The 24,514-nt window shown below is 45.1% G+C and overlaps 1 protein-coding gene and 1 non-coding gene across 2 annotated transcripts in view; one reads left to right on the forward strand and one right to left on the reverse strand.

Moving 5' to 3' along the window:
• LOC129847137 (neuron navigator 3-like) overlaps positions 1–23,336 on the reverse strand; it is a gene marked incomplete at its 5' end in the record, with an annotated part of 71,852 nt that extends 48,516 nt beyond the window's left edge. The window contains 4 exon segments of the mRNA XM_055914952.1: positions 21,897–21,970; positions 21,973–22,018; positions 22,925–23,145; positions 23,147–23,336. Coding sequence (XP_055770927.1) covers positions 21,897–21,970; positions 21,973–22,018; positions 22,925–23,145; positions 23,147–23,336 — 531 coding nt within the window.
• On the forward strand, positions 101–177 carry trnat-ugu (transfer RNA threonine (anticodon UGU)). Its single transcript has one exon. It is a non-coding gene; the product is annotated as a tRNA-Thr (tRNA).
• Positions 23,337–24,514: the final 1,178 nt, after the last annotated feature.

Below are 24,514 nucleotides of genomic sequence, written 5' to 3' on the forward strand. Positions count from 1 at the left end.
GGATGTATGGATCAGGACTGTATATAGGATGAATGGATCAGGACTGTATATGTGATGTATGGAACATGTTAGCATTACATCATACATTAGTTCTCTCTCCGGTCCCGTGTGGCTCAGTTGGTAGAGCATGGCGCTTGTAACGCCAGGGTTGTGGGTTCAATTCCCACGGGGGGACCAGGATGAATATGTATGAACTTTCCAAGTTGTAAGTCGCTCTGGATAAGAGCGTCTGCTAAATGACTTAAATGTAAATGTAACATCATTGGATGGTTTTGACTTTCTTATCAGGCCTGGTTTCAAATACTATTTAAAATCTTTCCAATAGTTTGAGTGTTTGTTTGAGCCTGGCTGTAGTGTTGTGGGTGGGTGGGTTTTTCAGTTTTGAAACTATTCTATCAGTTCCATTGCATCAGGCAAGCGGAATCAAGCCCAGATAAAGTATTTGAAATTATTTCAAATAGTATCAGAACACTGGTCTGGTTATTATGCAGGTGATGTACCCAGAACCCCTAAACAAAGGCCATATGGTTCAACCAGTGATCATTTCTGCACACGCTGTTTAATTACCACAGCTCCAGAGATTGGGGATCTCCAGAAATATGTTTCAGTCATGTCCAATTCCATTTTCTCTTATCACACCTAATACATCCCCCTCAATAATAATGTATTAGTTCTCTCTCCGTCTCATGCACACGCACACACACACACACACACACACACACACACACACACACACACACACACACACACACACACACACACACACACACACACACACACACACACACACACAGTGGATGGTTGCCATGACAATCTGTGTGTATGTATCTCTAGCATGAATTTGGAATTTGGTCACATTTGGAATCTGATCACCTCACTAAAGCTAGAAATTGAGTCTCAGAGGGAAATGCAGCCAATTTGATCCAGCATAGCTACAGTCATACATACAGGGAACTAAAGAAATACGACAAATGAACCAACAACGTGTGGGAACCTCATCGACTGTCTAAGAGGGGAGAGAGGAGAGGATTTAACCTGCTCAAGGACATGAAACAATAAACCCTGAGGTATTGTAGTCTCAATTCAATCATATATGACTGAGCAACTGTCCTCTACCACATATGGGAGATGACATACCAGAGATGACAGATCAGAGATGACAGACCAGAGATGACAGATCAGAGATGACAGACCAGAGATGACAGATCAGAGATGACAGATCAGAGATGACTTCCAATCCCTTAGAAAAGTGAAGTTCTCATTGCTAAGATAGTTTGCTTATTCCATTTTAGTCGAGTGAACATTACTTCTCCCCTGACATCTATAACTCATCCAAGACAAAGCTGAAACGCAAAGACAGGCTCAAAAGGAGAAAATAATGACTTGTATGAAAGGCCCACAATGGGTGATGGGAGAGATGTGTGGGTGTTCCTCTGAAAGATATAACAGTGTGGACATGCACGGGTGCATTCTCCCTGCTTATTGATTTTTCCAACCTCTTTCGTGCTTTTCAAGGGGATTGAAAGCTATTCATATCAGCATTGGATAACACCAAGAATTTAAATATCAAGTTCACAGTTAGTTAAACAATAATAAAATCATTCCCTTTTGCAATGCCAACAGGGTGAGCCTGTTAAGAAGACGGAGCTGGAAAGGGCACGTTTTAAAATCATTCCCTTTTGCAATGCCAACAGGGTGAGCCTGTTAAGAAGACGGAGCTGGAAAGGGCACGTTTTCTTACTGTACTCTATGTTAAGCAAACTATTTCATTTGGAGCAAAAGTTTGAACTGTGCAAATGGAATCCTTGACAGTTAAAGGGGAATTCTCAGCTCCTCCATCTTTTTGGAATATAGGTGTCTGAACATCTAAATTCCATGAAATAAATGGAAACTATAAATTGCCTGTGGCCTGTGTCTGGCCTGGATCCCATTTCACGATAGCCAATTTCTCATTGGCCATATGTCATTTATCATTTTGCCATTTAATATGTCCCCAAACTCTATTATTAGGAGGCAGTTTCAATGATGACCGTGTACAGGGTGAGTGATTGAATCATCATGTGTGAAGATGCAGATCTTCACTAGAAAAATGTATTCACTTCCTCATTGTTTTAATTGATGGTGGTATTGATTGTTGGCTTCAACGGGCCTAGATGCTATTTTCATTACATATTTTCTACGATATTAAAAGCATACTATCATCAACAGTTGATTCATTGTGTCTATGTTGAGAATGTTGTAGGTGGTAATTGGCCACACCGCTCGTTAAGTCCTGATTCAGAACAGGTGCTTAGTGTTGTAGGTGGTAATTGGCCACACCGCTCGTTAAGTCCTGATTCAGGACAGGTGCTTAGTGTTGTAGGTAGTAATTGGCCACACCCCTCGTTAAGTCCTGATTCAGGACAGGTGCTTAGTGTTGTAGGTGGTAATTGGCCACACCCCTCGTTAAGTCCTGATTCAGGACAGGTGCTTAGTGTTGTAGGTGGTAATTGGCCACACCCCTCGTTAAGTCCTGATTCAGGACAGGTGCTTAGTGTTGTAGGTGGTAATTGGCCACACCCCTCGTTAAGTCCTGATTCAGGACAGGTGCTTAGTGTTGTAGGTGGTAATTGGCCACACCCCTCGTTAAGTCCTTATTCAGGACAGGTGCTTAGTGGCATTGGTTAGATGGCATCAGTTGAGCCTTTGAGCCTTTGAGACTTTCCATTGAGTATGTTTATATGCACACTAATAATTCAATAACAAACTGATTATGGTAATATGTCGAGTATGGCATAAACATCTTACTCTGATTATCTTAACCAGATTAAGGTCATATTCCAAGTAAGCAGCACACTCCGATTAAAACACAGATTTAAAAAAAATATTTTGAATGATTAGGTATTCCCAATCTGAGAGTTCCCAATAATCATAGTCTTGTGTGCATGTAAACGTACCCATTGTCTGGGACAGAAATGGATGGGGCTTCTGTGTAGCTAAGCTATCAAGCTAGTTTGTATCCCATTGCTTTTACACATTAAAAGCCTGGATGTATTTACATCGAATCAATCAGAGTGGTTAGTTTGTGAACAAGCCATTTCAAAGATCAACAGCTACTCTAACATCAAACGTGTAATTGTCGTTTCACCGCAAGAGCTGCACTGACCTGATCTCAAACAGAGTCAGATGGTGCTTAAAGGGAAAGGCACTATGCAACTTTTCTCCAATAGGATTCTACAAAGACATGGAAATCAATAGCCTTGAAAAAAGCTGGCTTGTTTGCTGTAATCACTTCCTCTTATCTTAAGTGGCCGATGGCAACGCCACGACTTTGCCTGGAAGTTGTTACGATGAGCTTCAGCATCCAAAGCACTTGTGGTGGCTGACAGTGACTTTCCACTCCCAGAATGGAACATGGAGAGATAAACTTCTGACTCGACGATGATGGCACTCAGGATCAAGAATGCACCCAGGGCTAACGCTTGAGTTTCCATAGTGACAGCAGCTTTTGTCAGGTCACATCGTCTTTCTACTTAGATGTGCCCCTCTGAAAATAAAGAAACCTGTCCTGTTCTTCCAGGGCCGGCCCCAGGCTGTTTATAAACTCAGTCGGGGTCTCAACTTACTGTTGAGAGTTAGAATAGAAAAATACACAAGGTGCAAGTTAGAAATTTGGTTGTGCATCCACAATATTTCTGTTGTTATCTCAGTCACTCAATAAGCCATGTCAGCTAACAATTTTTAGACTGGTAAATTAGTCTAGCCAGCTATCTAAACTAATAATCATGGCTGAATACTGACCGGTCACACAGGGCACGTGCCCAAAAGCCCTGACCTCCAGGGGGCCCCCATTGATTTTATTAGTCACTCTCACTCAGATATCATTAACATGGCATAAGTCATGGCAAAATGTGTAGAACTGCAGAAAATTAGCTTTAAAACTGAATAAATCTCACTTAGGGCCCCTAAAAGGCTAGAGCCGGTCCTGTGTTCTTCACAACTACAACACCAACAGGGGGGAATGTGATGTCTCTTTCCTAAACGTCGCATGACACCAGAGATCCATGGGTAACAGACAAGAAGAGGGCCGACAGAGACACGTTTAAGACTGCGTCCCAAAAACCTTTTATCATAGTAGTGCAGTACAAGGGAATAGGGTGCCATTCGGAATGGATCTATCACCGTCTCAGAGGAATTGGTAGCATACCAAAATCCCAGTTTTGGGAAGTGATGAGAGACCGGCCCTTAGATGACTCGTGTCTCCTTTCTGATGATCAATACCTTTGGATGACTGTGTACTGCGCAGGCAACCGGGCCAGAAAACTAAGACAAAATAGAGCTCCTAAACGTTCAAACATTTCATGAGATACAGTAGTACTATGTTACTAATAATATGATAAATACATGAGATAAATACTAAACATTTCATGAGATAAAAACTATACTACTGTACAGCGTCAATCGTCCTTTATGCCCAATCTTACACATCAAACTCCTGATCAATCTATAAGGTGAGTCTTCTGTGAGAGTAGGCCAGACATAAAGGAAAGAGACTCTTATCTGATATACTTTCAATTCCCCCCACCAAATCCATCACTTTTGATAACATCGACGGTAGCACTGTCTATTTGGGATGATTGAGTAGAGAGGGGAGGCTAATTTCCTGTGAAAAAGGGATTGCTTTTATAGACCGTATCCCAAATTTAGTCTAAATCACAAAATTACAGGGATGGTTTTCAAGGAAATGGTATGAAAATGTTGTGAGATAGTCAGCCTTGACTAACAGCTAACAAGTGATGACTATCTATCCATATGATACTGTTTGGATATCCAAATAGTTACTTCCTGATTCATAGCCTGTGTTATTATTGGCTGCCACATTAATGAGCAGAACTAAAACAGATGGCTGTTTAAAAACTCCACTGCCTACAAATTATTTTCTAAAAGTGAGTAAATTGTCGCTCTCTCACTCTCGGCTGTGACACATTGGGTACAATTCCCTCTTCCCTCCTGCGGTGGTCTTCTTAACACAATGCTGACAATCCAAAGTAATATTAATTAGTCTACAAAGTGCTTGGAAATAAGATTATAATTCTCTGCTATTTTCCACCCCAATTTGTCCCAGTTGACTATCACAGACTTGGGGCTATCTGGATTGTTCTTGAAAAACTAAGCCTATAATATTAACGCTAACTAACCCTTTTGATTTCTCTGCCATCCTCTTTTGTGGTGGTAAGTCAATTGCATTAATTAAGTGACTGTCTCTAATGTGCAATTCAGAATGGTTGTATTTGGCTAGAAGAAGGAGTAGTTAGGAAGACAAATAATACTTTACAAAAAGGGACCTATAAATCAAGCATAATGTTAGAAGGGACATTTCTTGATAACACATCTCAGAATAAAAGCTTGTTACTGAAACCGAGTATGATTACATTGTCAATACATTATTATGAAGCACTGGAGGACAGGGGCGAATTAATTCCTTGATTATATTGATTAATGAATAAACCCATCCTTCGACAACATGCACTATAGATATACAGTAGTAATAACTTTATTTATTTATTTTTATTTCACCTTTATTTAACCAGGTAGGCCAGTTAAAAACAAGTTCTCATTTACAACTGCGACCTGGCCAAGATAAAACAAAGCAGTGCGACACAAGCAACACAGAGTTAAACATGGGATAAACAAACGTAAGTCAATAACACAATAGAAAAATCTATATACAGTGTGTGCAAATGTAGTAATAACTAATATACAGTACAGGTAAAGTAACCCTACAGATAGCCCTAAAGGTATTCAACTCCTCTCCCCCTCAGCCTAGCTTAGTGCAGCCAAGGCCAGTTTACAGGAGGACCCCTGAGGGCTGTCCTGAGAGCATGCCTGTATTGGCTGAATATTTAATAGCGGTGCATCCCTAGGCAGCAGCCCCTGATGGAATCATCGGTGATGTCTCTGACAGACAGCGAGTCCCTCAGAGCTGCGGATGGGCGACACACGCTAGGGGCCTCTCTATATCTCTAGGGGCCCGGCCCCAGACGGAGCTCACAGCTATGACCAATAACCCTATCACAGCCCTGAAGCTGTGTCAACACTAACAGTATAGGTGTTTGAGTCACAAGTTCTTTAATAAACAACAACGTGTAAGTCCCGCTGTGTGTCTCGATATGTTGCTAGATGTAGAGCATGTTGATTCCCCCTTCTGTATATCATGTACAGTACCAGTCAAACCTACTCATTCAGGGGTTTTTCTTTATTTTTACATTGTAGAAAACTAGCTAAGACATCAAAACAATGAAATAACACATATGGAATCATGTAGTAACCAAAAAGTGTTAAACAAATCAATATACACTTGTGTATATTTTATATTTGAGATTCTTCAAAGCCACCCTTGCCTTGATGACAGCTTTGCACACTCTTGGCATTCTCTAAAACAGATTCATGAGGTAGTCACCTGGAACGCATTTAAATAAACAGGTGTGCCTTCATAAAAGTTAACAATGCGTTAACTTAACTTATTCCGTTTGAGCCAATCAGTTGTGTTGTGACAAGGTAGGGGTGGTATACAAAAGATAGCCCTATTTGGTAAAAGTCCATACTATGGCAAGAACAGCTCAAATAAGCAAAGATAAACAACAGTTCATCATTACTTTAAGACTTGAAGGTCAGTCAATACGGAGAATGTCAAGAACTTTGAAAGTTTCCTCAAGTGCAATCTCAAAAATCATCAAGCGCTATGATGAAACTGGCTCTCATGAGGACCACCACAGGAAAGGGAGACCCAGAGTTACCTCTGCTGCAGAGGATATGTTCATTAGAGTTAACTGCACCTCAGATTGCAGCTCAAATAAATGCTTCACAGAGTTCAAGTAACAGACACATCTCAACATCAAATGTTCAGACGAGACTGTGTGGATCAGGCCTTCATAGTTGAATTGCTGCAAAGAAACCACGACTAAAGGACACCAATAATAAGAAGAGATTTCCTTGGGCCAAGAAACACGAGCAATGGACAGTAGACCGGTGGAAATGTTGATTTGTTTAACACTTTTTTGGTTACTACATGATTCCATATCATGTACCAATAAAGAAAAACCCTTGAATGAGTAGGTGTGTCCAAACTTTTGACTGGTACTGTACACAATATATAATATCCAGAAAATAAACTTTAGGAAAGTCACAATACACACTGAAGACTGTTCAACTTCCTGTAAACCCAGAAGCCTTTTCTCTTGACGTGCTAGATTTCCCTCAGGTTTAATAACAACGGCAGTGTCTAGTATTGATGCTAGTGTTTCCTACTATGCATTGTGGTACGCACTTTCCAAACATGGAGTGCAATGAAATGGCTCCTCTCGTCCATGCAAACAGCGTCTCATGCAATATTCAATACTGTAAGTGTTGCTCGGCGAAGGGAGAAAAAACCCAGACGATTTCAATGCTATTTGCAGCATGTAGAACGGATGACTGTAAAGACTCTGTAATACAGAGACAGACAGAGGAATGGAAGAAGCGATGTCTTTTCAGAAGAGTACCTTGTGGTGTTGTGTATGTGTGACCGGCATCGACAGTAGCATGTGACCCTTTCTCTGAGGACTTCTTGTGTAACAGCGACCCAAACTCCCACACATCACCCAGACTCTCACAATAACAAGCTACAGTGATGTGTTCCCTCAGCATTTCTCAACACAATGACAAGCACATTCATCCATACAGTTCTTTCATTTGACGCCTTTTGTAAAGAACTGTTTATGTTCTAAATGCAGCCACAGAGAATCTGTTGGGAGGTGGAGTACGCCCTGAGGTGTTTTCATAAACGGGTTGTCTTTAATACTAAATTGAAAGTGACTGTATGTATAATTCAAGGACATCATCACCGTTCCTTCAGAAGAATCATGAAAATGTTAAGACGATAAAACCAAAGAGATAAACAATCATTTTCAAGATGACACCCATTCGCTTAATACCATGAAATACACTCAGGACCAATCAGTGACACCCATTCGCTTAATACCATGAAATACACTCAGGACCAATCAGTGACACCCATTCGCTTAATACCATGAAATACACTCAGGATCAATCAGTGACACCCATTCCACCTCAAAACAAAGAGAATAAAACGCTGAACACGGTTTAGAGCAGTGTAGGGTGAAGTGAATTGTGAGACACACGTCGACGCCATAACGGGGACGCTTTCAAAGAAACTGCTTTCAAAGTGCTCTAGCCGTGTTAGTCCGTCCTATAATCCTAGCCTAATGCTATTGAGCCCCGAGGCTCTCGCAATTACACGTCAGAAAACACGCCGTGCTAAATGACCTTAATCAATGTTTCCCCTCTCTCTTAACCAGCAGGCTCATCCAGCTTAGCCAAAGCCAAACTGTAAAGCCAAACTGTAAACTGTCCCATCAGTATAAGTCATTCCCTACTGATCTGAGAGAGCACACCAAACGAACAGCAATCAATAGCGTGTGTGTGTGTGTGTGTGTGTGTGTGTGTGTGTGTGTGTGTGTGTGTGTGTGTGTGTGTGTGTGTGTGTGTGTGTGTGTGTGTGTGTGTGTGTGTGTGTGTGTGTGTGTGTGTGTGTGTGTGTGTGTGTGTGTGAAAGGGGGGGTAAAGTGTGAAGGGGGGGGTAAAGCATTGGAGCCAGCTGACTCCCACTCACCTCTCTGGGAAGGATGGATGGATTATGGCTGTCTGTTGTTACAGGGACCGGCTGGCTGGCTGTCTGTTGTTACAGGGACCGGCTGGCTGGCTGTCTGTTGTTACAGGGACCGGCTGGCTGGCTGTCTGTTGTTACAGGGACCGGCTGGCTGGCTGTCTGTTGTTACAGGGACCGGCTGGCTGGCTGGCTGAGGCTCTCCTTCCCTGCCTAGCTCCTTCCCTGGTTGGCTGACTGACTATAGCGCCCTAACTAGAGTCAGGAGCCCAGCCCACCTGCCCTGGCTGGCTGTACAGCTAGCTGTGACACGACTGCACTCGGATAGTGACAGAGAGTGGAGGGACACCTACCCCATCGCTCCGCACAACCCCTCCTCCCCCCTATTCCCCTCCCTCCCGTCAGGATCTGCCCACACCCACTTAATCGCCAAGAGACGCCCCGCAGACCAATAAGAGCCAGCGCTGGACCCCGAGGGGTTAATTGCAGCAGGATGGAAAGAAAGGGGGATGAATCTAGTATCCTCAGGATGAGAGACAACAACAGAACCCCTTCCTGGAAGAAGAGTGAGCAAACTGTGTGCTGTTGGTCTGAAAAGCCTTGACTGGAAATGAGCTCATATATAATAGGTGAGGCAGGCAGGCAGGCTGTCTTTATAGATTCATCTCTAGACATTATTCACAAGGCTTGTTTCCTAACCACAGAATGAGGCTGATGGGGATTCAGACTAAATGGAAGTCATTATGAGCATTGGCTTTAGAGGGCAATGTGATTGACATTGTTTCAATACGTCATTTTTAGATTTGGCCTTGAAAACCAAGTATTTGATAAACATAATGGCTGTCACAGCCAGTAGAATCCAATTGAACAGTGTTCAACTCAATGAAATAGTTATTTTGCAGATGCTGGGAATGAGACATGCCTTGAGGAAATAGACAGCGGCACGTCACTGCTCCTCTGCCTGGCTTGGTTTGCACAAGACAGGGCTTGGTCGCTGCTGCAGTGCAGATGGCTTTTACCAGGCAGCAGTGCCAGTCAGGGGCCAACCAAAACAACACCACATGAGCTCAGTCCAACAACACAAGCTGCAGACTACAGTACAACACAGCTAGTCCAGATGACAGCAGCATGCCGTGCACAGTCCTGACCCTTTCTCTGGTGTGGATTAGACAGACGGACTATTCTGTGTTCTGCTGCCTCAAGGCTGAAGATTACAACATGGCGGAGTCACAGTATGAATAACTGGCTCTGCATCTCCAGAGAAACAAGACACCAGCTACTATATCACTTTGTCTCACTTCCCAAGAGCCAGAGAGACACTACTTTATGTTTCCCACAATGCTTGGCAGCCAGCCTGGCTCAAATGGGGTGGCTGGCACCATCTGGCACCCTCGGGGTCACCCAGCTGTCTGCCCCTGCCTTCTGTGGCACGCTTGCTGGCGCCACCACTGCCGCTGCCACTGTAAGCCCCCCCCCCCCCCCCAGGAGAATCCAGATGCAGCCCTCAGGCTCCTGCCACAAGCTCCCAGGCCCCAGCCCTCAGCTCCCAGCTCCCAGGCCCCAGCTCCCCACGCTGGGTCTGATCCCCTGTACTGGCACAGCACAACCGGGATCCTCTCCTCTCTAGGATAATGGTATTCCACCTCTCTATGTGGGGCACTAGATTAAAGAGGTGTGTCTCTATTGTCCCTAGGTGTCTTACGCTTGTGACAAATCCAATTCTCCATTCATTCATTCATTCAAATACCATAATTACTGTGGCCACCCAGGATATATGTGTGATGATTGGTTCAGTCATAATTAGGTGTAAAGTAGAGGTCAATATTTCTATATGGACTAGTCTACATGGACTAGTGGACTAGTCTACATGGACTAGTGAACTAGTCTACCATGTATGCATTTTCTTCAACTGCGCTACAGCAGTATTCATGGTGAATGAGCTAGAGGTTAGGCATTACAATATGACAGCACACAATCTATCCATGATCATCCTCAAACTTCATCTCTAGTCTTCTGCAAATTCTGGATCTTGTTTACGGAATTCATGATTGGCATCTTTGATCGAAACAACCGAGGCCCATGTAGACTCATAAAACTTTTATCGCTGTAATTATGCAATAACATGCATCATTTAATATGATTACATTTGTATAATCCACAACAGAGCCAGGCAGCAGTCAATTGAATTATTAATAATGCGACTTTCATTCATTCTTAAAAAAATACTAAATTCAATCATCCCAGGTAATATTCCTTTTAGACCCATGATTTCACATCACACAGAACTTCCCAGAAAAAGGCTGGCAACAACAAGCCTCTATTACCATTCAACCACCACAGCCCTCTGTGGTTGTCTCTGGCCTACTTCTCTGAATCACCCGGCAATATAGTATCAACAAAAAGGAATCTCTAGCTTCAGAAACTCGGGCCGCTCGCCACTGCTTAACACACAAAACACACCATCAGCTGATTATAATAGGGAATGAGTCTTACTGTCGTTGGGCTAATGATCATTTTGTTTGTTTATCCCTGTGGTGGAGAAACACAGCCATGTATGGTATCCATATTAGGACAGTCCCACATCCATGGAGGTTGTGTCTGAGTCACTTCCATGGATGTGTGACTCTTTCCTAATATGGACACCTTAACCCTGCAAGAAAATCAACCCTCGTTGCCAGACAAACTCACTGGGACGATTCTTTGTCACCGCTCTGTGTTTGGCGGCGGCCATATTAGCCATCATTCATGACTCGGCATCGATCTGAGCTGAGGCATTTAGTCACAGAGTAGCTGCCTTCCTGTCAATACCTTGCCTTTCTAAATAATGAGGCGTGACATCACTAGTCTGTGTTGATGTACTTTGTTTCAGTGGAGCTCGTTTGTCCTCAAACTTCGACCGTCTCTTGAGGTGTTGTGTCAGCCTTGACAAGTATTTGGCTCGGTGTAGGGTGAAGTTGCCACAAGACGCTGATCTTGGGTCAGTTTGGCATTTCCCCCTTCTTTTGAATAAGATTAAGATTGGAGAGGGGAATCTGATCCTAGTCACCCCAGAGCTTTTGGCTCCAGCATTTATCCATTTGGAAATAACCAATGCCTTTGTATGCAGTGTCTCTCAGCTGTAACTTCCAGGATGTAAACTTTTTTCCCAAGTTCTCGCTTGCACCGCTTTCTCAAGGGCGTCTCCCAGGCACCTGCACTGCAATCATTATAACTCTGGCAAGCGGCGACTCTCTCGTTCTCCCTTTCAGATTTTAGGCTCTGCTTCGAGCAACAACAAACATCAGTTAATTACAACTTTCCAGTCTCCATAACATTAGAAAACCGAGAAAGAGCAGCTGCTTCTGGTAATGGGGAAAATGCTACGCTACGTTATCTCACTGTACTGAACACAATTCACATGCATTGCTATTTCTGTTCCTTGTTGACTTCTACTTTGAGCACCTTTCCTCAGACGTAGATTGGATATACTAGATCTGTCATACAAAATAAACAAGGGGTCGCCCCGTCCCCCCCTCATTTTGTGTGTGTGTGTTTGTGCGTGTGTGTGTGTGTGTGTGAATCCACTACACTGTGGGGCAGAAGCAGGGAATGGAAGATAATCTACTTCGATGTAGTGTTTGGATGAATCTGATAACTAGATGCTGTCATGGTACCATGTCATAAAGCTTATGCTCTCTGTTGATGCTCTCTGTTGGTGCACTCTGTTGGTGCACTCTGTTGGTGCACTCTGTTGGTGCACTCTGTTGGTGCACTCTGTTGGTGCACTCTGTTGGTGCACTCTGTTGGTGCACTCTGTTGGTGCACTCTGTTGGTGCTCTCTGTTGGTGCACTCTGTTGGTGCACTCTGTTGGTGCACTCTGTTGGTGCACTCTGTTGGTGCACTCTGTTGTGCACTCTGTTGGTGCACTCTGTTGGTGCTCTCTGTTGGTGCACTCTGTTGGTGCACTCTGTTGGTGCACTCTGTTGGTGCACTCTGTTGGTGCACTCTGTTGGTGCACTCTGTTGGTGCACTCTGTTGATGCTACCTGTTGATGCTACCTGTTGATGCTACCTGTTGATACATCTGCCAAAAATGTCTTCACATATGACCTGATATACATTATGACATGTATAAATATATACATTAATATCACATGTTCCTCTTCCCATAACTCCGACACCCCCAGGAAACAGGACACACACACACACACACACACACACACACACACACACACACACACACACACACACACACACACACACACACACACACACACACACACACACACACACACACACACACACACACACACACACACACACACACACACACACACACAGCAGTGCAATCATTTGCGGTCAGCCATCAGGGAAGCAGACAACCGTGTCTTGCCCCTCCCAGCATGTGTCTTTACCCACAACCTCCTTCACCCTCAGGCTCTGATCCGAGGGGTACAGGGTCCAGCCAGACACAGGGGCAGGTGGATGGATGATCCCCAGGATACGAAGCCCTCTGGGCCCCCATCCCTGCTGCCAGACAGGGTTGACCGCACCACTGATCCTCTGATGTGTCTACTGGGAGAGAGGAGAGGACATATGGCCACAGAGGGGCTCCCTGTCAGGGTTTTGTCTGGTGGATGAATGGCAGAAACACCGTCGGCCCACGTGAGGGGAAAGATAGTGGGCATAACCACAAAGGATATTGTGCATAAACACAAAATAACTTAGCGTCTACCATAAGTCCAATCACCTTGGTGGGGTCGGACAAATCCTTGACCTTCTAAACTGAGCCTAATACTGGCTGTAATACATGACACTTAGCAGATGCTTTCATCCACAGTTACGCGTGCATACATGTTATATATGGGTGGGCCCAGCGGTAATCAAACCCACAATCCTGGCAAGGCAAGTGCCGTGCTCAACTAACTGAGCCACACTTACCGACAAACTATTTAAACATTCATATTTTGCACAGGTTTTCTAATAGACCCCTACATCATTCAGTAGGATACCCTATCCTGATGGGAGATGATACCACATCCTGATGAGAGATGATACCCCACCCTGATGGGAGATGATACCCCATCCTGATGAGAGATGATACCCCATCCTGATGGGAGATGATACCACATCCTGATGAGAGATGATACCCCATCCTGATGGGAGATGATACCCCATCCTGATGAGAGATGATACCCCATCCTGATGAGAGATGATACCCCATCCTGATGAGAGATGATACCCCATCCTGATGAGAGATGATACCCCATCCTGATGAGAGATGATACCCCATCCTGATGAGAGATGATACCCCATCCTGATGAGAGATGATACCCCATCTTGATGGGAGATGATACCCCATCCTGATGAGTGATGATACCCCCATCCTGATGAGTGATGATACCCCATCCTGATGGGAGATGATACCCCCATCCTGATGAGAGATGATACCCCATCCTGATGGGAGATGATACCCCATCCTGATGAGAGATGATACCCCATCCTGATGAGTGATGATACCCCATCCTGATGAGAGATGATACCCCATCCTGATGAGAGATGATACCCCATCTTGATGGGAGATGATACCTCATCCTGATGAGAGATGATACCCCCATCTCCCTCATACAGTAGGACCAGAATACATATCTGTGACAATCTGTGCCCATTCCTTACACCATTGACTCTACTAAATTATTTAGACTTTAATTAGTACGGTGAATGGGTTCATGACAGGCCCTTCCTCCCCAGGACAATATTACTCTGGTTAATGATGAATACAGTTTGCTGAATGGGGAATGCCAGAGAAACTTGGACCAATGCCAGTGCATTAGAAATGCCAGAAAAACTGAGATTCAAAGTAAAATATTGTTTCACTCTGAGCCATGGTAAACAAATAGATAATTAGTGTATGCAATGAGGAAACCGTGCTTTTTCCATTTCTAAGAGACGGCACACACACACAGCAGGACACCTGTATCTACAATGAACCTTCTTCCAACATTACTTGAAAGCACATTTTGTGACACAGCAGGTACTGTTTTGGACATTGCAGTAAAGTATTTTAGAACTGACTGCAAAAACAGAAAGACCTACAAATAACAACTTCAGGTTGTGAGCAAGGACACTTTCCTTTCAAGTGGTGCCCTTAGTGGTTGCTTTAGTGCACATGAACTGTACCAGAAGCACAACCCTTATATAATAACTGGCTTTGTCAATGACTCTGCAAAAACCATCCCCTGTACTGCTTACTTCAGCATTGCAGAGTCATGAAGTGATACCACAACCGCTTCCTCCTGTCTGGATCAGTGTGTGTCTGCTTTTTAACAAAACACACACACACACACACACACACACACACACACACACACACACACACACACACACACACACACACACACACACACACACACACACACACACACACACACACACACACACACACACACACACACACACACACACACACACACACACACACACACACACACACACACACACACAAACAAACAAATCCCCCAAAGCTTCCTTTTCAAACACAAAAGTGCAGAGCCAGCTGCCATCACCAGTCCGGCCTTCTCCTAGCTGGCTCCATGTAGGCAGCAGAGGGATAGACTTAGAGACACAGAGACGCTAAAAGCAGAGCCCTTTACTTATTCATGCCTGTGCTGAGAATCAGGAGGCTGTCGTGTCAAAACACACCCGCTTGTGCCTCGACGGCCTCGCCTGACAGTAGAGCAATGAGCACACACTCATTTATGATGTATGAGTTGGGCTATTTTTAGATGGGCTTTTAGCCAGAGCAGAAGTCACAATTGTTTCATAATGCCAGATCATGAGAGTGGATGTAGAAAAACCACAGTTTGACTAGTTATTGTGTCTACTGCAGACTGGCAACACCGTTTAAGGGGAAATGCATCACTTGCTTAGGCATCTGTTCATGAAGGTGGAATTTCAGATTGTAACAGCATCAGGACCAAATTTGTACACATTCTTCCATCGCATTTTCCATAACAAATGCTGAAGGCCTGTACATAACATGACCTTGTCAGAATCCAATATTCTCTTCAGAGAAGGCAACAAAGGCTTGGAATGATTCTCCTTCACTGTGGCTCAAGGATTGACTCAATACCTTTTTCTTTCATGTGATTCACCTTGACAGTGAATAGAGGCTATGTTTCGACGGCCGCCTCCTTTGACGCAAGTTTTGCTGCCACCTCAGAGCATTAACCACAGCTAGCTGCTAACAAAGGTCTAAAGTGGATGGACGTGGACGTGCAAGACGTCTCTATACTGGTGAAACAGGAGGATGAGTCTTGACTGGCGGTGCAAGACGTCTTGACTGGCGGTGCAAGACGTCTCAATACTGGTGAAACAGGAGGATGAATCTTGACTGGCGGTGCAAGACATCTCAATACTGGTGAAACAGGAGGACGAGTCTTGACTGGCGTTGCAAGACGTCTCAATACTGGTGAAACAGGAGGATGAGTCTTGACTGGCGGTGCAAGACGTCTCAATACTGATGAAACAGGAGGGTGAGTCTTGACTGGACGTGCAAGACGTCTCAATACTGGTGAAACAGGAGGACGAGTCTTGACTGGCGGTGCAAGACGTCTCAATACTGGTGAAACCGGAGGACGAGGTCTTGACTGGCGGTGCAAGACTTCTAATTACTGATGAAACAGGAGGAACAGTCTTGACTGGAGGTGCAAGATGTCTCAATACTGATGAAACAGGAGGAACAGTCTTGACTGGAGGTGCAAGACGTCTTGACTGGCGGTGCAAGACGTCTCAATACTGGTGAAACAGGAGGATGAGTCTTGACTGGCGGTGCAAGACGTCTCAATACTGGTGAAACAGCAGGATGAGGCCATTGACTGGCAGTGCTACTGTGCCATCTCAATAGGACTCTTCTTTATGAGGCCATTGGCATGGTCATGAGCCCTTTGTAAGGCAGTGTCATGATGTTAGCCCTTTCAGTGAACTGGCTAGCAGAGATGTGAACAACCCCCCCCCTCTCCTGTTAGGAAGGGAGGGGTGGGGCAGTTTTACGACTTACAACCACGTCGTAAATTCCTTGCAGAGACTCTTGTCTGCCTGACCATGCAATATGGGAGAGTGGGTCACAGTAGAACAAAGGAACTCTCCCGCCAAATTCTACTACATCCCAGAATTTGAGAATTGAACAATATTCTTATTCTGGAGAATGTGTTAACGGTCGGTGGAGAAGCCAGCTACGACCCGGTCCATTTTGTTTCATGTTTGTGACCTCATGAAAGACAATACAGCCACATTACCCTAACTCTGTTTATACAGGTTCCTCAGTTATGAGGCTTGCATCTAATTATTGTATAAAATGAATGAGTGAAGATTAAACTATTTGATGTAAATGATGTAATGTGATATTTAGTCTTCTAAATGAGAGAATTGTTTTCATAAGTAAACTGATGCTCACTCAGCGGCCACGGCCAAGTGAATAGACATTGGTTGGAAATGATGAACCAACCCTTTTTCTACATTTCTATAAAAGCCCCCGTGATGAAAAGTCACCTTAGTTCCAAATAACGGGAGGACTTGTCCGCCACATTGAAAAGGGCTAATTCTAATTTCAACTCTACAGACCAGGAAACGTGAGAGCTTGCTCCACACATGAAATGGTATGAAATCTGAACTATTGATCCCCTAAAAAAGTGCATACTAAACTAGCATATATCAGACTGCAGCTGAAAATATGCTCAAATCAAGTACGAGAACACTGACCGACGCGGACGAATCTCTCAGACCACGTGAACCTCTCACACGACGACCCGGAAGATTCTACAAAGGACGAGGGCGACATCGACTGAGTAGACCAGAGCCTCACATCATCAGCTCAACTATCGAAGCCAGCTCCATGTAAATACAATGCATTGCTTTTTCGATTGAGCGATCATTAGTGGCATATGTATTTATGACATCAGTATTGAACAGACTCAAGCACACATCCACTCCAACTGTTTAGGCAGCCTACTGTAAAAAAAAAAAACGAATAAAAACTCCATAGAACTAAACACAAATCCACACTCTTTCTGCACCAGATGGTCTCTTCCTTCAAATGTTACTTACCATTCCCAATCAGTATTAATTTAGATGGATTTAGCTAGGTAGCCTCCGTGTTGCGAATACCGCTTCCTTGAGAGCTGCCAGGGGACTCGTTGGTTAGCAGACATAACCATGAAAGGTAATGAGCCCCAACGGAGCTCTTTATGCAAAACAAAACATTTTTTTACAGTACCTCATCCAAATCTCTCGCTCTCTCCATCTCTCTGTCTCTGGCTGAGGATGGGCCTGTTTACCTTCTCAATTAGGCCTTGTAATTTGTCAGGGAGCTGTGACCAATGGGAAGGAAGACTAGTCCCAAGATGGAAGCTCATTTTGGGTGGAATAGCGCCAGTTTGTTTTCCTGGACCCAGATTAAGACTATTCCTGGACTTAAAAGCAATTTCAAAGGGGATTCCCTATAGAGTATTTCTATGTATCTATCCGGTACTAGGCTTTATCTGGGTCCAGGAAAACAGTCCATCAAGTTTAACAACCAAGCCCAAAAGTTTCAATTAAGAAATTAAATTGGTTTAACATGTTAAATTGCTTACTATTAACTACCGGTGTATGGAACAATATTCGATTTGGTTGGTTGAAAGCTGAATTTCAGGATGGAGTTTTTCACACAGTAAACTGCTAACAACTGGACCTTTGTCTGTGGAAACGCAGTGAAGAGGCAAGTGGGAACTCCAGGTCAAAGGACACCAGGCATCAAAGCAAGTCTTTATTGCTTCTAACAAGCCTGTAGTCAAGCATCTCCGTAAAGATGCTCCTGTTGTGTAGAGAGCACAGTTTCTCTACGTGAGAAGAGGTGCTGCAGCATGTAGCACCAGTTTGGATGCCGAGAGGACAGGAGAGAAAGTTAGGGCAAAGTTAGGCAGGGGCTTTAGGAAATATGGACTTCCGCATGTTCCAAAAGTTTTGGGATGAGAATGATTTGAGTGTATCCGTCACGGTGGGAGAGAGAGAGAGAGAGAGAGAGAGAGAGAGAGAGAGGAGAGAGAGAGAGAGAGAGAGAGAGAGAGAGAGAGAGAGAGAGAGAGAGAGAGGAGAGAGAGAGAGAGAGTGAGAGAGAGAGAGAGAGAGAGAGAGAGAGAGAGAGAGAGAGAGAGAGGGAGAGAGAGAGAGAGAGAGAGAGAGAGAGAGAGAGAGAGAGAGAGAGAGAGAGAGAGAGAGAGAGAGAGAGAGAGAGAGAGAGAGAGAGAGAGAGAGAGAGAGAGAGAGAGAGGAGAGAGAGAGAGAGAGAGAGAGAGAGAGAGGAGAGAGAGAGAGAGTGAGAGAGAGAGAGATGAGAGAGAGAGAGAGAGAGGAGGAGAGAGAGAGAGAGAGAGAGAGAGAGAGAGAGAGGAGGAGAGAGGAGAGAGAGAGAGAGACTCTAAAGCCTAGCTCAGTTGAGCGAGAGGCTCCCAAATGAATTTCCTTCCCAGAGCCCGTCAGATGTCAGTGGGACTGAGAAATGTCAGGCGCTACAATCACACTGACACACACTGGATGCATCTCAAATGGCACCCTATTCCCTATATAGTGCAGTATTTTTGACCAGAGCCCTATGAGCCCTGGTCAATAGTAGTATATTATATAGGGAATAGGGTGGCATTTAGGATGCAGATCCTGAGGCAGACAGGAAGGAAGCATTAGAGCAGGGGGATTTAGCCTCCCTCCTCCGGGCAAAAAGCAGCCTTCCGTAATTCACTCCTGAAAGATCCTTATCTAGGCTGCTATACCTGGCCTCCTTCCCACGTCTATAGGATCAGAGACTACATATCCCATTATCCCTGAGGTGCCAGACTATGCAACTACGTCCTCCAGTAAAAGTCACGCTGTCATCTTAAAGTTTGGTATGGATTAGTTAGGGGTAGTGAATAGAGCGTAGTACATGCAGGAGGAGGCGATCCTGGGTTCAGATAGTATTTGAAATAGTTCAAAAACTTTGAGCGTTTGCTCTTGCCTGCCAGAAGCAGGTTTATTATGTCAGGGCTCAATCAAGCTTAGATAAAATATTACAAATGATTTCAAATAGTATATAAACCCATGTCTGGAGGCGATATGAGTGAAAGTGGAGTCTGGGGGAAGACGGCACGGTGAACGGCACGGTGGACGGCACGGTGGACAGCACGGTGGACGGCACGGTGGACAGCACGGTGGACGGCACGGTGGACGAAACAGTGGACGGCACGGTGGACGGCACAGTGGACGGCACAGTGGACAACACGGTGGACGACACGGTGGACGACACGGTGGACGACCCGGCGGACGGCACGGCGGACGGCACGGCGGACGACACGGCGGACGGCACAGTGGACGGCACAGTGGACGACACGGTGGACGGCACGGTGGACGGCACGGTGGACGGCACGGTGGACGGCACGGTGGACGGCACGGTGGACGGCACGGTGGACGGCACGGTGGACGGCACGGTGGACGGCACAGTGGACGGCACAGTGGACGGCACAGTGGACAGTGTGGTCTGGACTGATGCGTTTGATTAGCTTAGATCTATCAGTCAGTTCACCTCCAGATCAAAGCTGACAGGCTGACAGCGAGATGAGAGTTAACGTGACGAGCGTAGAGCTTATACTGTATTCAGACCCGCCGCTTTGACGGTTGGAAAGTCCCCGATATGATCTGACTCTCTCCTCTGACTGCTACACCTCCAACCCTCCAGGATACAAAACAACCGCTTGATGATCAAGTCTAGGAGCACAAAGGAAGACACATCAAGCAAAATATGTTTCTTCCTCTTTGATAAATCAACGTTTACTCTGCTCAGACCCTTTCTCTTATTCTGTCCTCCTGTTCGCCTCAGTCAAATGATGACAGTTACCATTATAGTCGGAACCACAAATGCATAACATATAATAATAATAATTATAATAATAATAATAATAATAATAATAATAATAATTGAACAGATAGGAAATTAAACATACTATCAAACCAAAGATTTGATTAGAAGCTTGAAAAAGTGCTGCCTCCAGACCAGTGGATTCTGACAGTCTGATAATTGAATGAATCTGGGCGTCCACAGAGTAACCAGCAGAGTACTGCCTCCAGACCAGTGGATTCTGACAGTCTGATAATTGAATGAATCTGGGCGTCCACAGAGTAACCAGCAGAGTACTGCCTCCAGACCAGTGGATTCTGACAGTCCTGATAATTGAATGAATCTGGGCGTCCACAGAGTAACCAGCAGAGTACTGCCTCCAGACCAGTGGATTCTGACAGTCTGATAATTGAATGAATCTGGGCGTCCACAGAGTAACCAGCAGAGTACTGACTCCAGACCAGTGGATTCTGATAGTCTGATAATTGAATGAATCTGGGCGTCCACAGAGTAACCAGCAGAGTACTGACTCCAGACCAGTGGATTCTGACAGTCTGATAATTGAATGAATCTGGGCATCCACAGAGTAACCAGCAGAGTACTGCATCCAATTTACACACCTTTCTCAAACTTCCCAGAACACATTCATTTAAGTCTTCTCAGAATTCCTATATCCACGCGGCGACATCACCTCATCACTTCTCTCCCCGCTGCTATGATTGCATGTCATCAAATCACAGCTTGACAGAATGAAATCAATGACATTTCTCTTGCGCCTGGTTTGCGACGGCAGCTTTCTGTCTGGGAGACGGGAGAGCGTGTCATTTCTGGCGAAGGGCATTCTCGTCTTACATTTACATCTGGGTCATTTAGCAGACGCTCTTATCCAGAGCGACTTACATTCAGTGCATTCAACAACCACATATCACAGTCACTGCTAGTAAAACCTCCCTTTAAAACCAGCAGCTATCAGTAAATTCAGTGCTAATATGAAAAGATATCAGAGCGAAACTGTGGGATTTGATCTGCAACGCACCATGTGGATGCAGCAGGCTTTTGCTTCAGCCCAGGCAGTAACACAAACTGATTCAACTAATCCTATTCTTCAATCAAGAAACCAGTTCCCCCCATTGGTTTCAATACAGTCTATAGGGTTGGAGAACTAGCTGTGGTCCAGAAACACAAGTAACGCTCCATGTGAAAGTTTCCCAGAGGTACAGATCCAGGATCAGCTTCCCCTCCCCAATCCTAGCCTTACTTAATCGTTAGTGGAGAAAATGCAATAATGATCCACGATCATCCGCTAGGGGAAATTGCACCCTCCTCCACCAGTAACCCAAAATAGTTGTGATGAAGCCACGCCCTTACCTGTCTGCGTCCCCGTGCACCTCCTTGACCACCCTCTGGGTGACCTCTAGCGACGTGTTCAGGTCAGGGGGCGCGACGCGACGTTCCGCGAGTATAGGTGAAGACCACCGTCTGTAAGGTACCTATAAAGAAGAAACTAAATCACTAAGCCTAGGGTTGTGTTAGCGACTGTGTGTATCGGGAGTGTGAGTGTGTGTGTGTATTGGGAGTGTGTGTGTGTTGTATTGGAAGTGTGTGTGTGTGTGTAGTGCGCATGCCCACGTGTGTGCGCACACATTTACAGGGTTGTAATCAGAGACGGCTGATAGCACATGGAAAGCACATTAGGTTTAGGCTAATTAGGATCATAATTCAGCTAATCACTTTTTCATCCCTAGGTGCTATACGTTTTGCTCCTACAGTAACTTAATCATAGTTAATGTGGATGGTTCGTTCGGGTGGTGTTCAATAAATCAATTTCATACATTGAACAAATAGGATGGGGAGAACTAATGCAGGGTTAAGTTCCACATGGCACCCTAGTCCCTTTATAGTGCACTACTTTATTCCAGAGCCCTATGAGGCCTGGTCATATGTAGTGCACTATATAGGGAATAAGGTGCCATCTGGGACTCATGTGGGTGTTTGGGGAAGAGCACTTATCAGTGTTCACCGAGGCAGGTTAACGACTAACACAGTGATGTAACAATAGATCTGGGGCTACTCTTTCTCACTGAGCGATGTGTCAGCCCGCTATTGAGAGTTGGTATGGAATGTACATGTATGGTGAATTCCTCCCGTCGCAGCTCAATAGCTGTGTGAATACCACAACTTCATCGCCCCTCATATGTTCTCCTGTCTCACCACTCCATTTGGAAGAATCGCTGAAGCCCTTGGCAATAACTGTGATTTTTGTTTTCAATAACAGGATTGACCCTGAATGTGTTGTGTGCCTGGGGGTGTTGGGGAGAAGCAGAAGACACATTTACGTTCTAACCAACCGGACAATATAGAATCTATTCTATTCTGTCTATGGCGTAGTCGCTTACCCACTGGTGATGTCATCTGTCCTGACGTTCTTCCCCAGGATGTCTCCGTCGCTCATGTACCCTGCCACGTCCATCTCCAGCATCCCCTCCGGCCCTCCTCCCTTCTCCCCCTGCTCGACCCCTCTCGCCCCTGCCGTTGCCGCTCGCCTCAGGGGGGCGCTGTACACAAACCGGGAGGAGTCCGAGTGACCGTACCGCCCAGTGGCGCCACCTGTGCTGGCACCCAGTCCGAGGTGGTGGGACTGTGGTGTAGGTACTGGGCATAGAAGGGGCGTCGCCAGCTTGTAGGCGGGGGGCTTGGGGTCTGATTGGCCGAGGGGGGCGCCAGGAGGTCATGGGGGCGGAGCGACTGGTGATGCTCCGCCCGTTGACCTCTGTGGTCACTGTGCTGTCGAAGGTCGTCTCCAAGGTGCTGAAGAGGGAGAGAGATTGGAGAGAGCAGAAAAGAGTTAGAGAGAGAGATAGAGAGGATAGAGAGAGAGAGGAAAAGAGGAGAGAGGAAAAGAGAGAGAGATAGAGAGATAGAGAGAGAGAGGAAAAGAGAGAGAGGAAAAGAGAGAGAGAGGGGGATTGAGAGAAAGAGAGCGTGGATTAGGAAATTTCGGGACAGATCAGCTCAGCCCCCTGGCACAGCCACAGAGAGAGGAGGGATTGAGCAGAGAGATCAATACTTTCAGCTCTGCTGTACGCTTTACTACTATTCCCAATCTTCCACCAGGGTGAGCTCTGGGGTGAAGTGCAAAACTTGATCCAAGATTAGATCAGCATCTGATGGGTCAACTTCACCCCCAAGGTGACAGGAGTTTAGTTTGGAGAGACCCTGTTGAATGACCATACGGTGAACCCACAGCCAGCTCAACACACAGACCAAAATGTCCGTAAAAGATGTTGCTATTAGCATGTGCACCGTTGTATGAAGGACACGTTTGCTCAGGCAGAAAGACTGCTAGTGTTGTTGCAACGAAGCAGTTTCCCTAAAATGGATGCCACTCGTTACCTCCACACACATCACCTACCTGTAAGGTGTGTGTTTGTGTGTGTATATGTGTGTGTCTAGCCTGCTATCTCGTAGCCTGACCTTCCTAAAGTTCTATTTCTTTCAGTGTTTTAAAGGGATAGTTCACTCAAAAACGATGCAAAACACAATCGCAGTTTTTGCTCTGTACTGAAAGTGCTCTATTGCACACACACACACACACACACACACACACACACACACACACACACACACACACACACACACACACACACACACACACACACACACACACACACACACACACACACACACACACACACACACACACACACACACACAGCTTGAGCTCTCTCTGGTGGAAAGATAACTACATTACAGACATGTCTGGAGGTCATCTCCATCATTGGTGTATAATCCACAAATATCAATGTCCTAAAATCTACATGTTCCAATACATTCCATCCCATTCACACTATGGCTGTTTATATCTCATGATTTATAAAACAGGATATAAAACTTGATTTTAAAGAGATTCAAACTGTATCTAACAAGAGCCAAAGTAAAGATGCTGAGAGGAGGCATAACAACAAGATGGATTGTGATGATCATTA

The sequence above is a fragment of the Salvelinus fontinalis genome, unplaced genomic scaffold (assembly GCF_029448725.1).
Source record: "Salvelinus fontinalis isolate EN_2023a unplaced genomic scaffold, ASM2944872v1 scaffold_0720, whole genome shotgun sequence".
Taxonomy (NCBI): domain Eukaryota; kingdom Metazoa; phylum Chordata; class Actinopteri; order Salmoniformes; family Salmonidae; genus Salvelinus; species Salvelinus fontinalis.